The sequence below is a fragment of the Alosa sapidissima genome, chromosome 18 (assembly GCF_018492685.1).
Source record: "Alosa sapidissima isolate fAloSap1 chromosome 18, fAloSap1.pri, whole genome shotgun sequence".
Classification (NCBI taxonomy): Eukaryota; Metazoa; Chordata; class Actinopteri; order Clupeiformes; family Clupeidae; genus Alosa; species Alosa sapidissima.
The window spans coordinates 17,287,996-17,304,485 of NC_055974.1; the positions used below are offsets into that span (position 1 = coordinate 17,287,996).

Below are 16,490 nucleotides of genomic sequence, written 5' to 3' on the forward strand. Positions count from 1 at the left end.
GGAATTCCACAAAACTTGGCGTGCATACAGAGGGTGTCATAATGATCCTACACTTCCAATTTCGTGCAGTTTTGACTATGTTAGGTCACAGATACCTTAGATTACAACACCTCATTTTTACTTTTTTGTGTTTAACTAGGTGGCGCTATACATGAAATGAGTGGTTATGGAATAGGTTGACATGGCCCCTTGAGATCAACATACAAAAAAAAATGGTCCTCCTAAACCCTACGGTTCTCGAGATATTCACAGAAAACTGTGTCTGCCCTACCCTCCTTTCGGGGGGTCCAGTCCAGCGGGGGGGAAAAAGAAAAACAAAAAAAAAAAAATTTATAAATCTGACTAAACCTATATGACCGCCGCTTCGCTGCGCGGCGGTCATAATAATTATATACATAATGTATAACATAAGTCTGTGTATCCCCCATCTTCATGCTCGGGCCAGTATATACTGTATCAGGCTTTTACGGGCACATCTGTTCCACATGAATGTAACTTTAGCCAGTATGCTAGGCTATATGTAGCCTACATTAGTAGCCTAAACAACGTCAAGAATAGTGCCTATGAAGGAGCTTTTAGCTCGGTTGACTGCACGCTCGACTCCCGATCTGGGATAGTAGCCTACTGTTCGCGGGTTCAAGTCCGACGGGTGCAGGCAGATACTAAAGTTAATATTTTTAAACGTAGGCCTACATTTTCCAAAGCTGGTGATGTCTTCAGTAAAAAGAGCCGATTAAGCGCCAGCAAAGCAGAATAAATCATATGCTGAAATAAAAACATTTGTATTTGAGTATTCGTGCATTTCTGCAAATTCATGCATGTCTGTAATGTTGGTGTAGGGATTTTTATTGACCACCAGATGGCGTTGTGGAGTAGTGTGTCAAAAGCTTCGAAGCATCAAACCAGTTTGGCTGTAGAAGCGCCACTGTTTCAAAAGCCTCGCTCGGCACATCCCTACCTGTTGGTTGAATGACCTACCAAGTGCTGCCAGAGTAGAGGCGTATTGTCAGGGTTACAAGGATAGGACCCAAGTGCAAGACTCCTCCAGGCAGAATTACAGACAAACACACTTTATTGTTAACTACAACACTTACAGCATTCCAAACATCCAGGCCTTCGACAAGACAGAGAGACGATCCAACAATGAACAGAGAAACAGGGGGGCAGAAATACACAGACTAATTAACAGAAAGACAGAGGACTGGACGAGACCAATAAGACAATAACAGGGAACCGACAAGACAGGAAGTGCAGACCATATAAGGGAAAAGGGGTGGAGACAGTCACATGACAGCAGACAGGTAAACAGAGCACACGGGGAACAGGCAAAAGCAAATACAGGACAATACACAAGATGGCCACCAGGGTGGCACAAAGTCATCAGTCCAGACAGGATCCTGACAAGTACCGTATATCGCCAAGAAGCTCTTGAAGACCCAACTCTTCTGAGAGTACCTGCTATCCTAACTCATGTAACACCAATGGTGGATAGCAGGTACTCTGTCTGCTCTTACAGTAATACCACCTAACATGAACTGACCATGCACTTCCTGTCTTCCCTCATACCTCCTCCCCCCTTCTATCTCCATCAACTCCACTTTGTGACTTCATCTCCATTAACTGCACTTTGTAAAGTTATGTAAAAGATTGAATAAAAGTGTGGTAAGATGAGGTGAAAAGGGGATTTTTGTTGAGTGAAGGGGAGCATCCTCAGCTGACAATATGAACACATGAACATCAACAGTATTCCTATTCCCATTCACTCTCATTCAAACACATCAGTGTGTTTATAAAAGTGAGAGAACTTTAGATTTAAGGGTGTGTCAGAGAGGGCGAATGTAAAAGACAGTGTTGGGCAAGCGTGACAGTGTTGGTCTCAGTATGAAAAGACAACACATTTGGTAAAGCAGCTTCAGCACAGTCTGGGGTCATGAACATAACAATGGCCTGGAAGCTCTAACTTTCTGATTGCATAAAATCAATTGTTTTCGGGGTTTTTTTTCGTATATAGTACTCATGACCTCGAGAAACGGATATCTATAAAAAAAATCACCGGATTTCTTCTTTAATATAATGGCTTGTAACTTAGCTTATCCATCACTGTTAAAAGACTGAATATAAGTGTGGTAAGATGAGCGATGAAGTTCACTGAAAAGCCTCTGAATGTGATGACAGACAGATGGCTGGTCTAATAAAACTGCACTCACTCTGACCACAGTGTATCAGTTTGTGTGAGTGTGAGTGTCTGTGTGTGTGTGTGTGTGTGTGTGTGTGTGTGTGTGTGTGTGTGTGTGTGTGTGTGTGTGTGTGTGTGTGTGTGTGTGTGTGTGTCTTTGTGTTTGTGCGTGCTCGAGATCATGCATGCCTGTATGAATTCTCTCACTCTGTGGTTGTTAGATACCACAGGTATAGACGATGTGATCTAATGCTCCTACAGAGAAGTGCACAAAGTTAATGATGCCGTTGATGGCCACACATGCTTACATGTATTAGCAAGACAGGCATTGTACAGGCCTGTGCACTTCCATTCTAAAACCAAAACTGTAGACATAATCTTAAAAGGCATAACCTTGATAGGCTTGAATGCATAACCTTGAAATGATAGAATTTCAAGAGTAGATTACAAAAGCAGCAAGTACCTTCATAGGGTTAAGACATAAGAGATATAAAAAGTTGAAGTGGAGGAAACAGGAAAAAACACTGAGGTGGACCTCAATGTGAGCAGAAGTGTAGAGAGTGGAAAGAAGGGCCTTAACCCTTAAAGGTGTAGGTTTTTGAACGTTCTAAGTTCCGCAACAATTGAAGGTTCTAAAATTCTATGTTGAATTCAATGAACCCAGATATTCTTTAGAATGTTCACTTCTCAACATTCCTGTCACACCGGTGTGACGGTACTCCTTTAAGGGTTAAATAGGAAAGGTGAAGAGTCACGGACATGCAACTGCGAAAATGAAAAATAGAGACAGATTAAACTGCTTCACACACATTTAGGTCTTGAGCAGGCCATGAAAACATGCACATAAGTACTACTAAATACTATCATTAACTCTCATGTGTGTGGGTGTGTGTGTGTGTGTGTGTGTGTGTGTAGGAATGTGGGAATAAACACTATAAAATTTGCTTCTATACGTTTTATCACAAATGCCCTTTGAGGTTCGCCACAGTACACGTCATGTCACCTCACGTCACGACTGTTGAAGAGAGAAATGACACATGGGTTGGGCCAGGGGGCTGAATGGAAAGAGACAAATGCAGGTTCAGTTCCTCTAAAGGATTATGAAACAGCACATGAAGATAACATCAAGGCCATCACCGCCATGAAGCTCATTCTAGCAGTCTGTGAGTATTTTCTCTATGTTTGTGTGTAAAGTATCATCAGCTGTTTTTGTGAGCAGCACACGTGATAAAAACCAAGTCCGTTACAGTTACGTTGTCGACAATGTGCGTGTGTGGACAACATTGTACATGTGTTTATAGATAGATAGATGGATAGATACTTTATTGATCCCCAGGGGAAATTCAAGATTTTACAAGTTTATGTGTGTCTGTGTGTGTGTGTGTGTGTGTGTGTCTGTGTGTGTGTGTGTGTGTCTGTGTGTGTGTGTGTGTGCGTGTGTTTGTGTCTGTGTAGAGAGATAGACCAAGACTGAGAGAGAGAAAGAGTGTGTTCTGTTTGTGTTACACATGTAGCAAGAGAAGTTTGCTTTAATTTAAACTGAAACGTGTGAGAGATCAGAAATATAAAGGAGGGTTGGGGTGTCCAGTAAATAATAGATTAGATTCAACTTTATTGTCATTTAGCAGAGTACAGTGCCAATGAAATGCAGTTGACATCCAACCAGAAGTGCAAAGAAGCATTACATGTAAATACCAAGTGCAGGTTGAGTACGGTATTCTGTGCAGTTGTGTAGACAGTACAATGTGGCATCTGTGTGTGTGTGTGTGTGTGTGTGTGTGTGTGTGTGTGTGTGTGTGTGTGTGTATGTATTTGTGTTTGTGTCTGTGTGTAGGGAGAGACTGTCAGAGAGAATGAGTGTGTTTTGTTTCTGTTACACAAATGTAGCAAGAGAAGCTTGTTTTAATTTAAACTGAAACGTGTGAGAGATCAGAAATACAAAGGTTGGTTGGGAAGTCAAGTAAATAATAGTACAAGACATATAATGAAACATGCACACACACACACACACACAAAAACCATGAGAGTGAGAAAAAGAAAGAGAGCGTGTGAAAGAGAGAATAACACAGTAAGAGTGAGGAAAGAGGAATTTAAAGCGTCTTAACACTTAGAACCCTAAGCTGTTTTTAGGGCATTTTCACTACCTTTATTCATAAGGATTTATTCTGGTCATTGTAAGTGCCACACACACATATTATATATTGTTTTTTTCAGCGAGTCTAGGCTATCCAGATCTGCCATCATTTCATGTATTAGTACTAGCATTGATTTTATTTTGATTTTTAAAGAATTAAAATATAAAAATCATATTATAAAAATTCTTATATTTTGACCTGTATCTCACCACAGCAAGCTCATAGCTCTACATGCATTTCATGTGTGTGTAGGGCTGACTGTCCTGAAACGGGCAATATCATTGCCATGTTGGAGGGATACTCTGGGGCTGAGCAATTTACAGAAATATGTGGTGTGTGATTTACGGAAATAAATGCCATTTTTTATTTAGCGATGAAAAATGACTATTCTGCGCTCCATATCTGTGACACGAACTGATCTGACCTGACTTGACCCAAGTTTGCCTGTTAGCATGTGTGACTATGGTGTATGCACTCATTATGATTCTCAACTTTTTACTGAGAAAAAGAAAGAGAGCGTGTGAAAGAGAGAATAACACAGTAAGAGTGAGGAAAGAGGAATTTAAAGCGTCTTAACACTTTGTGTGGGAATAAAGAGAATGAAAGTATTAGTGAAACTGTGAGAATAAGAAACTGGACTTGTAGCAACCATGTGAGTTGTCACTCTTTAAAGCATGTACTGTATATCAAACTGCTAGATAAATACAGAATATGCACTGTTGCCGAGTTAAAACCATCTGGTTTTAATAACCAATCAAGTGAGACATAAAGCCAGATGGGTTTATCAGCAGTAAGAAGACAAGACGTGAGACAGAACACAGATTAAACATGACATATGCTTTTGAAATCAGACATCATAATGAATCAATTAAGACATGTACATTTGTAATGTTGAATGACATACTGATTCTGTTTCAGTTTTGGCCTCCCTGTGTTGTTCTTGTTACACAGCAGGTAAAAGAACATCTTGTTAATCTCACATTACAGGCCGTTTGTATGGAATGGTGTCCATATTGCTCATGAATATGCCTCTTCTTTAGAAAGTCTCAAAGCTGTAGTGGTTATGGAGCCAAACCTGATGCCCATTTTCCATGGAGAGCATATCAGCCTTCGATGTGACATACAGGGAGAACCAAATGGTCGGTGGCGGTACTGCTGGTTCAAAAACGGTTCTCCATTCAGCAATTATATAGAAAAGAATGAAATTGCATTTCAACCGATTGATCACAGATTCAACAACAGTTTTTTTAAATGTATGCATTACATGAAGAAAACCAACTGTCTGAACTTGAAAGTGAACCTTACACAATGGTTGTGTTGGGTAAGTCTTCAGAATAAAAATTAATTTCTTACTCAGCCATAAAACTGCAATATCTTATTTTTTCATTATTGAGATATTTCCCTATTGCAGTGCATTGCTGGATCATTATCATGTTGTAATATGAAATGTTTATATGAGATAATATGAAAGTACAGTAGGGTGCCATTTTCAAGTGGCCACTTAATTTGCGCTTTCCGTGATTCACGCAGCTGCGTGGAATGTATTACAACTTATCGCCATGAGGTGGCAGCTTAAGTCTGCTGTAGCATTGCAGGTAAACAGGGCAGCGGACTGCATTCAAAGGCGTTGCAAGCGGCAGTGTGATTGATACTGTAAGCTACAGAACGATACTAAAGATCACCTCGTTGAAGTCATACAGTAGACTAGGCTAAATCAGAGCCTACTTTTTTTTTTATCAAGCTGGGGCCAGAGATGATGGCCTTTGGCGAACAGTTTAGGCCCACTCAAAATGAGTAAAACCAAACAGTTTAGGCCTACTCAAAATGAGTAAAACCAAATTTGGCAAAATCTCACACTTTTTTCCCTTTCCACTTTGCGCAACATTTCATCATTTTATTAATTCCAATCGGAGGAAAGAAAGACATATGCAGTTTTCTTGTTTAATTAATTGAAGTGTCTACCCCTGGTACGAATAGCCTTGGCCTCACAGCTGGGCTATTCACATCCTGTGACATAACAACAAAAACACGTTGCTCACTTCCACAAAAAACATGGCTGACATTTGTTTTTTCGTCAGCAGAAAGTAAAGAATTCTGAACAGTTTCAACACTAATATCTGTTCAAATTAAGTTTTAGATGGAAAGGTTGTGTTTTATTTTCATAATCTTTGTTCAGTGAACACATACAACTGGCAGTTTGTTAGCTAACAAAAATGAAGTGATTGTGACGCACAGGCCTATGAAGAATAAGGGTTCATCTGCCTGCAAACTCTCACTGAAAAGTGGAAGTAGATGACTCAATGGTTAGAGTTACATACTGAGACGTGGGAATCCGGGGTTCAATTCCCATGTGAAGCGTTTTGGCAGAGATAAGTAGAAGTGTTGCCCTTAACACGTACTGTAAGCATTGCCGATAAACAGGGCAGCGGTCTGCATTCAGAGGCGTTGCAAGCGGCAGTGTGATTGATAGGCCTACTGTAAGCCATTGGTTCCCAAAGATTTTATTTGGGTCGCCAGCATAGCCTATAGCGACAATTTATCAGGGGTAGTAACGTGTTACAAGTAACGCACATGAGTAAAAAAGTATTTTTTCGAGGAAGGCAACTTTCCATATTCCTTTTTCACCTCAATGCTGGAGCCTACCATCCCCCTCATATGAGGCTGACTTCTGCGCTTCAGAAAACGTGTTACGCCACTAGCTCCCCTCCCCCAGCTTATTTCCATGACAGTAGCCAGCAGGGACAGGCCAGCAAAATTGAAATTGACACAACAATGAAAATCTTCACAGTGGACCAACAATCTCCCTCGGAGTGCAGTGCCCATCATTTGCATCAAACAGTACAGGGGTAAATTGAGTCAAAAAAACACTTATGAATATTTTCCTTTCCATATTAAAAATCCCAGGGGACACAAATCAATCAGAAGGAGATAGTAGGCTATATAATATAAAAGTAGCCTACTTTATTATAAATATTCGCTAAAACGGATAGCAATTGGAATAGAAAAATTGGAAAAGAAATACACACATTTTCGCCAGGTGAGACGACCACCCCCCCCAACTCGAACTCAAGCATGATCTTCCGGCAAAAATGTGCATTTCTAGGAGAGAGGGAGATAGAGAGCGTGCGCGTAAGTGACGATTATTTCTGGTGGTAGAGTAATGGATACCTACAAGAACTGTTTTGAATAAGACAAATGAATGAAAGGTTAGGTATCCACACTGTAGGTAATATTGTGGAAACAAACGTTGGGTAGGCTAAATTTATGGTCCATACTGTAGCATACTGGCGCGTATAGACTCAAAGCGGCAAAAGGCGACGTTCCTAACCCAGTTCACAAGTGCCACCTGGTGGTTGTTTGGGTCATTGCAGCTTCACTGGGGGATTATAAATAAAAGACGCGTGAGGTCATGTGAGAATCACGGACAATTAAATGTAGTACCCACTGTATCTTCATAAACTTAATTTGATCCGATTATTTCATGAGAAGACATTTTTATTGACTTTTTTTAATTAGCATGACAACAATGCACAGCCACAGTTTTAAAAGCAGGATATTTTTTTAAATGATCTGCTCATTTTTATTTATGGTCCAAAGTCAAGAAGTGCATACACATAGGTTCACTTATCCATTGTGTTGCCCCTCATGCATATCTCAATGTGTGTCACATTCATACATTTGTACTTCTAAATCAGTATGTAATGACCTTCTCTGGGTTTAAAATAGGCTACCTACAGTATGATGTTTATACCTTTGTCTGTACAGATATTCCTACTCCCACCATCACCATACAGCCTCCTCAGCAGCTCCACAGTGCAGACCGAGTCACTCTGAGTTGTGACATCACACAGGGCGGAGGCTGGGAATATCACTGGGAGAGGAACAATAAACACATTCATAATCTGATCAACAGAACCATCACCTTCTCACTCCCTGAAGAGAGTGGTCACTACAACTGTTTTGGTATAAGAAGGGGATTACGAAGTTACAGCAGCCCTGACATGACTGTATCTATGAATGGTAAGATTTACATTAAATATATCTATTGCACAATCTACTGTATGCTGTACTTGTGTTTTACATTTGATATGCCAAATGCTACATTTATACATTTAACGTACAAGGCACATATCTCTCCTTGTCTGTTACAGCTACAATAGCTGTACAGCCACAGAGCCCTGTGTTCACTGGAGAGAACGTCACTCTGACATGTGTGATAGAGTATCGTAGTGACTGGACATATAAGTGGTATAAAGGGTCAAGTGCTCTTGAGTCTGAGGGAAACATCTACACCATCACTGCAGCTGCCCGCTCTGATGGGGGCCAGTACTGGTGTCAGGGGGAGAGAACAGACAGATCAACAACATCAGAAAGGAGTAATGAAGTTAATATTCAAGTGATGGGTGAGTTTATCTATCTTGTGCAAGGTGGAATATTGTATTTATTTATTTTCTGTCATTTCAGTTGCAGCATCAATTATATTGTCAGTACAGTAAATGCCATGTAAATCTTATAAAGTAATGCTTTCCCTCTATGCTTATGTCCTCAGTCCTGTATGCAACGTTAACTATAGAGCCCCAGAGTCCTGTGTTCACTGGAGAGAAAGTCACTCTGAAATGTAAGATAGACTCTTTCAGTGGCTGGACATATAAGTGGTATAAGGGGTCCAGCAGAACCCCAGTGTCTGAGGGAAACAGCTTCACCATCAGAGGAGCTGCTGAGTCTCATGAGGGCCAGTACTGGTGTCAGGGGGAGAGGACACACAGACCCAGAGCAACACAACCCAGTACAAAAGCTAACCTCAGTGTACAAAGTAAAGACTTATTCATAAAGATAACAGTGGGATATTGTTTGTAATATTTATGATTTTAAGCCCAAACCCCGCTATTCTGGCTTCAGGTTGTTGATATTTGAGGTATTATTTAAACAGTAAGCCAAAACCACATCTCACTCCCATCTCCCTGAAGCAACCTGTTGGTTGGTTAAAATTGTTTAGTACTTGAGCCACTGAGTTTCTCATACACAGTAGAATCTGGCCTGTGTCCAGCAATTTGCTGAGTTTGACAAAAAGTGTGCTGGGGTAGAATTGTGTACTCTACTCTTCTTTATACCTATTTTTTGTTTCCACAGCTCTACCTGAAGCTAAGCTAACAGCAGAGCCACAGAGTCCCTTGTCCACTGGGGGGATGGTCACTCTGAAGTGTGTGATAGAGTCTCACAGCAACTGGACATATAAGTGGTACAAGGACAAGAAGAACAATCTTGTGATTGAGGGGAACAACTTCACCATCACCAGAGCTACTGACTCTGATGAGGGTACATACTGGTGCCAGGGGGTGAGAAGAGAGAGACCCACATCATCACAGCTCAGTAACTCACTTCCTGTTGGTAAGAGGGGTGAGTAAATTGTGTTATTCATATTGCTCATTTCTTTTCCAAAACATGGAAACATGGTGGTTAATACAAAGCTAGACACGAATTGAGTATATTTCCTACATTAATATTTCCTATATTAAGATCATTGTTTCTATTCAGTGTTAGTCAGTCTACACAGTCTCGTTCACCAGCTCTGCGTTAGTACTGTAGGCTAGTAGGCTTTTCCATTCTGTAGAACTTAAATCTTTCCCAATACATGATATGACACCCCTCTAATCTGATTGTGTGATTGTTGCCCTCTTTATAAGATGTTGATTGAATATTTTTCAGATTCTGGGTCCAGTCTGTTAATAATGGGTGTGGCTGTGGCTGGGGGTGTGGCCGGTGGAGTGGTCCTCACTATCATCATTTTAAAAGTTGTACCACGTTGCTGCAGAAGACAGACAGGTTTGTTATAGTTATTCATATGGTTTTTCTGTTCTGCACCTGGGATTTGCACCAAGACTCTCTCTAAGTGATCATACCAGCATTTGTCATAGTTGTACCTTTGCTTTGTGTACATTCCCCATAGAGTTTTAAGGTGCAGACAACAATTCTGAGATTGAAAGGTTTTTCATTGAGGTCAACAGCTAATCAGCCCTCCTTTCCATGCTCGCGAAACACTGAAATTATTTGGCTGTAATTGTTCATGGCTCTACGTGCCACTATGTTTGTTTCCCATTTACAGTTTATATACCGTATGTTGAACTAGATGTGTGTGATCAGCAAATCACTGAATTTAACAAAAAGTACATTTGAAAATAATTTGCAGATTGCACTTTTAAATAAGATATGACACTTTAAGATGCCAGTTGTGCTTCTCTCCTCCGTCTGCCATTCACTGTGTCTTGTACCTCTGCAGGTGCTGTGTCCAACACGTCTAGTGCAGGGCCGTAAGTAACCCAGACAATGCACCTTATGCACAGAAGGCTCTTTAGTCAGCTCATTTATTTCCCGTGGAATCTTAGCTGAGTTGTAACAACATCTTCTGTTATATTATGCTCCTTACATGTTCACTCCGACACTGAATACATTATTTGGGTAAGAGGAACCCAGATACTATATTTTTGAAGGATACAGATAAAAATGAAATTATTGATATTGTTAACAAGTTTAAAAATAAAACATCAACAGACTGGAATGGTATTGATATGACAATAGTAAAAAAAGTTATTATTAATATAGCAGATCCCTTAGCACATATCTGTAACCTTTCATTTAAAATGGGCTCCTTCCCAACCAAAATGAAAACTGCTAAGGTAATTCCGATCTTCAAAGAAGGTGAAAAAAAATCTCTACAATAACTACAGACCAGTTTCCCTGCTCTCCCAGTTTTCAAAAATTTTGAAAAAATATTTGCTTCTAGGTTGGACAGTTTCAAAGACAAACATGAATTACTCATAGATAGTCAATATGGTTTTAGGACAAACCGATCAACATCATTGGCACTCATGGACTTAGTAGAAGAACTGACAAGCACAATAGACAACAAAAAGTTTGCAATAGGGGTCTTCATAGTAGGGATGTTAACCGGTAGCCGTTTAACCGGTGGTTGACCGTTAAAATTTTCTGCTGCCGGTTAAAAAAAACAAAACAAAAAAAAAAACACAATTTTTAAAGCTCCCGAATGCCAGCCAGCGTCTGTTATTACACTGCGCACACACGTGTTATTGGTGTTGTATTGTATGGGGCGATATGATCACTCAATATCTAAAAATGATAAATGTGAGCATGAGCCGCCCCACGGCAGAATTTATTAAGCACAACCACAGCACAGAGCCATGGCTCCAAACAGTTTACCGGTTACTTTAGTGATTTGTACGCCTTGCGTGTAGCCTATATATTGTGACAAACTTCACTGCTTGTTAGTGGCTGCGTGTTGACTATGGCATGATGATAATTGTAACAATGTAATGGCAAACGAAAACACGAAAGACTAACTTAGCATATGCCTACTTGTTGTGTTTTATTATTCATCTGTACTTAAATGGCATGACGACAGGAACTTATTGCAAAGGATTTTGTGCAGCACACTACAGAGGCTGTTGGCAATCGGTAAGTTTTTTACAAAGACAAAGACGTTGGTTAATATACTTTCCTGTAACACCACCAAATGTAGCGTTCTCTGTTTGTGACTTTGTAACGCGAGCTTTTTATAGCCCGAGTTCGGTGCCGCGTTGCATGGAAGGTCGACGTTGTGCGTAATGTGTGCCTGTGCGTGGGTGCGCAGGGAAAGCAATTATTTTTCTCCCCAAAACAAAACCCTTATTCCTCCACAAGTAGTGGACAATGATTGGGGAAAATGTATAATACAAAGGGCATGAACTAACATTGTGTGACGGGAGCCTAACCATTCTAAAATGGGGGGATAACTTGTTTCACGGGCAGAGAAAGACGTGCAACAGGACACGGGTATCATAAATGGCAGTTATAGAATTTTCGGTGACCGACTTTAACCGGAATTATGAGGCTCAGTGGCCGGTTAAGATTTTTTTTTAAATTTCGCCACCCCTACTTCATAGATCTGAAGAAGGCATTTCAAGTAATTCTTCTATGGTCCTGAACATTTTTATTTTTGCTGATGACACAAATGTATTCTGTGAAGGAGGGAACCTCAAACAGTTGTTGGAGGTTGTCTCTACTGAGTTAACCAAGTTGAAATTGTGGTTTGATATAAATAGATTATCACTCAATGTAAAGAAACCCAAATTTATGGTTTTTGGTAAATGGAACACACAAGCAAACACACACATTGAACTAAAGATCGATAATATAAAAATCGAAAGGGTGTTTGAAAACTCCTTTCTAGGTGTAATTATAGACCACAAGCTCAGCTGGAAACCTCAGGTCACCCGTGTACACTCAAAATTGGCACGATGTGTAGGGATACTAGTCAAAGTAAGACATATATTGAATAAAAAATCCCTGCATACACTGTACTGTACACTGTTTTCCCCCTATTTGAGTTACTGTGTGGAAGTGTGGGGTAATACCTACAAAAGCACCCTACAGACAATATGCACAATTAAAAAAAAGCAATAAGGATAGTTAATAATGTGGGGTACTATGAACACACTAACAAATTATTTCTTAAATTAAAAACATTAAAGTTTATGGATTTTATAGATTTTAAAAATTCACAAATTGTATTTAAAGCAAGAAACAGCCTACTTCCAGGAAACATTCAATGATGGCTTAGTGACAGACTAGGAGATTATAATTTAAGAGGGAGATTGAAATTGAGGCAACCAACGGTACACTCTACACTCAAAAGCATGTGCATATCTGTCTGTGGGGTGAAGTTGTGGAACAACTTACCAGATAAGATCAAAGATTGCAAACATATTGCACAGTTTAAAAAGCATCTTAAATTATACACAATAGCAAAATATGAGATGTGTGAAAATATTCAGTGATGGAAATGACAAGTAATGCATGGCCTTTAATGAGTACAATTATATATATATTGTGTGTGTGTGTGTGTGTGTGTGTGTGTTCGTATGGGTGTATGTATATATGATGAACATAGGAGTGATTTTAATCTTCAACGTAATATATATTATTTGTGAATATAAATAAACATAGGAGGTATGACTGTTAAATGTGCAAGTATAAGAGAAAGGTTTACAAATATGTAAGGGATAATGGACGACACGGTGGTCTGTTCACAGAAGTTAATGCACGGTCGAGGTTGTAAAACGGCCGACCGAGGTTGTAAAACGGCCGACCGCGAAGAGTTTAAACCTCGTAGTGCATTAACTTCTGTGAACATACCACCGTGGAGTCCATTATCCCGCTTATTCCACAGTTGCCACTTGCGTTGTGTTCATTTCCTGTTACAATTTAAACGCTTTAATCGCTAAAACTGTCTTGTTTGTAGAACTAATTTCTTCCGACACATATCAACTAATTTCTCAACTCACAAGACAAACTGCCATTACTAGTTCTAAATGGATGGTTGCTACGGCCAAAGGCCAGTCGTTAGTTCTATCTCTCCCGTTGTCAAGCTTGCGTATCCCAAGATTCTGATGAACTTTAGCTTTGAAACATCGCTTTTACTTAGCCTGCTGTCATCCATCTAGCTAAAAGCCACCTCTGTCATATGCTACAATGTTGCAATGTTCTGAACGTCTGCATTTTACAGCTCGGATGCAACGTGACAGTTCATTTAAACTTCACAACGAGTTCGGCGAATTAATATACAAGTGTGATACGGCCAAAAAATTGGATCTACTTCATAGGTGTGCAGATAACATACGGTTAATGGTCGTTCTAAATTACGTAGGACAATGGGAAGTTCAACCAAGCAGTGGAATAAATATATATATATGTGTAAATACTAAACGTGGATGATAAAAGATTCATTTAACTGAAAGATGGGGGTAGGGACCTACAAGCTTTTGCTTCCCTCTACTCCTTTTTCTTGAACAAAATGTGACTTTTCATTTTTATTTTGTTGTCTATGTCTATGTTGATTCTTAAATATTTTATTTGTTAATGTCTACATGTTAAAGAAAATAAACGTTCCAAATCAAAAATCAATCGAATATCTTGTTTGCCCAAAATAAAAATAAAAATAACACACACATACAGTAAATCCTTTTACATTGTAATGTGCTGATTCACTAGATGCAACACCCAACCAGGTCCCTGTACATTAATTACATTAACTATAGCAGCGACTACAACTCACCTGGCTCCACCGGAAACAAATGAGCTGCCTAATAAGACTTCCATGCATAGGGTCTATCAACATCTACTCAATTACTTAATGCAGTCAAAAGCCACCTTGTTTGCTCAAGAGACTATTATCTGTCGGTGAATAAAATGTCCCATAAATATATTATGGTTTTATGCTGTGTTGAATGACTTTAGATATCAACTAATTTGGTGACTTTACAAATGAACTAATTTGGTGACTTTACAAATGAACTAATTTGGTAGATTGCTGTCTCCCTCTAGTGGTCTTGCAGGCAGAAACACCACTGATGAGTATGATGGAGGTGAGGAGGGTCTCTATTTGAATGTCATTATATCTCATTTTAGCCTACCTCATATTTCCTCTTTTGTAAATTTAAAATAAAAATTAAAATTAAAACTCACTATAGTGTAATACCATATATTTCTTGAAAACTTGAAACTCTGAAAGACTTTAATGAAGATTAATGCAACCTAACACTTAAAATACTCTCACCTCTAGAAGGGCGTCATATCTATGAAACCACTGAATTCACAGAACCGAGCAGACCAGGTGAGGTTTCAACAGACTTTTTTTTATAATTTATCACAGTGCCAGTACTCATTGATGTCTTTTTTTTGACAGTGATGGATACAGTGTACGACAAACTGTCATTAAGCAAAATGGGTATGTATCACTAGATGGAGAAAATATGACTTTGAAATGAACCTGGAATTACTGATATTAGGGAGGTTACATGGAATATAACCCTGGAATATATTTTTAAAATGTCTCAGCAGGCATGCTAGAGGATCCATCAGATGCAGGTCTCTGTACTTTGGGAGGTAGGAACTAAAAGTCCTGTTCTCTGCACTTTACTAAGTACATCAATAATGTCACATTTTGAGAAATGCCATGTCAACTGGAGTCAACAAATTAAAACCACAGCAGTCAGGAAACAGCACACCCTCGCTCTCCACTTGCAATTGTAGCGTTAGCATCACACTGCTACAAAAAGTTTGTGTATCCCTCCCTCAGTGTGTTACTTTAAAGGGATATTCCACCATTTGGGGAAATACACTCATTTTCCACCTCCTCTTGAGTTAAACAATTGAGTTTTACCATTCCCCAGTTCATCCAGCCGTTCTCTGAGTCTGACAGTAGCACTTTTAGCTCCAGCTCATTGAATCAGATTAGACCGTTAGCATCTCTCCTATAAGATAACGGTCTAATCTGATTCAATAAGCTGGAGCTAAAAGTGTTACTGTCAGATTCAGAGAACGGCTGGATGAACTGCGGAAAGAAAGTGTGTGATGTGTGTGTGTGTGTGTGTGTGTGTGCTTGCGTGTGCATGCGCATGCATGTGTGTCATATTATGCATATCATATTATGCATCATATCATATAAATTCCAATAAGTATAAGTATATATACTCTTGATCCCGTGAGGGAAATTTGGTCTCTGCATTTATCCCAATCCGTGAATTAGTGAAACACACTCAGCACACAGTGAACACACAGTGAGGTGAAGCACACACTAATCCCGGCGCAGTGAGCTGCCTGCTACAACAGCGGCGCTCGGGGAGCAGTGAGGGGTTAGGTGCCTTGCTCAAGGGCACTTCAGCCGTTCCTACTGGTCGGGGTTCCCTCCGGTTGTCCGAAGCGCTAACCAGTAAGCCACGGCTGCCCCCAATATCTGGATTCTGAGCCTGATGTGGATGGTCATGTAACACGACCGAGATTTGGTGCCTTGTATAAAAATGTGACGTAGATCAGACTAGTACTTTCAATGTTATGTGGACAGACTCACCCAAAGGGACAGACGGACGTATCCAGTCACAATACCTTTTTCCTGTGTCTAGGAAATGCTTCTCCACTGTCTAGCCCCTATTCATTAGCAGAGTGAAGCAACTTCAGCGTTTCTGAGGAGAACAAGCTGGGAATAGGACAGAACTGTACACACGTGGGCAACACACACTGTGGTCAGATCACTTTGATGACAGTAGATACGTAAACAACCTTGATGATACTTGATATGTGAGCAGTATTCACTGTGTGCTCCACAATAAACTTCTTGTGAAGTTCTG

At 39.8% G+C, this 16,490-nt stretch overlaps 1 protein-coding gene and 1 long non-coding RNA gene across 4 annotated transcripts in view; one reads left to right on the forward strand and one right to left on the reverse strand.

Moving 5' to 3' along the window:
- Positions 1 to 4,190, reverse strand: part of LOC121689526 — a 26,210-nt gene extending 22,020 nt beyond the window's left edge. Inside the window, exon 1 of the long non-coding RNA XR_006024806.1 lies at positions 4,174 to 4,190. This is a non-coding gene — a long non-coding RNA (uncharacterized LOC121689526). The remainder of the gene's footprint in view (positions 1 to 4,173) is intronic.
- On the forward strand, positions 3,014 to 16,490 carry LOC121689432 (leukocyte immunoglobulin-like receptor subfamily B member 2). Of its 3 annotated transcripts, none has more exons than XM_042069257.1 (12): positions 3,014 to 3,339; positions 8,077 to 8,331; positions 8,463 to 8,714; positions 8,861 to 9,124; positions 9,442 to 9,699; positions 10,018 to 10,134; positions 10,589 to 10,619; positions 14,689 to 14,729; positions 14,927 to 14,977; positions 15,050 to 15,091; positions 15,202 to 15,249; positions 16,266 to 16,490. In XM_042069257.1, the coding sequence occupies exons 1-12, from the start codon at positions 3,207 to 3,209 to the stop codon at positions 16,307 to 16,309; spliced, it is 1,536 nt and encodes a 511-aa protein (XP_041925191.1). In that variant the 5' UTR covers positions 3,014 to 3,206; the 3' UTR covers positions 16,310 to 16,490. The 3 variants fall into 3 exon arrangements, with proteins under 3 accessions (XP_041925191.1, XP_041925189.1, XP_041925190.1); XM_042069255.1 differs by having other exon boundaries at positions 3,015 to 3,339; positions 9,442 to 9,708; XM_042069256.1 differs by having other exon boundaries at positions 3,015 to 3,339; positions 9,442 to 9,708; positions 15,205 to 15,249.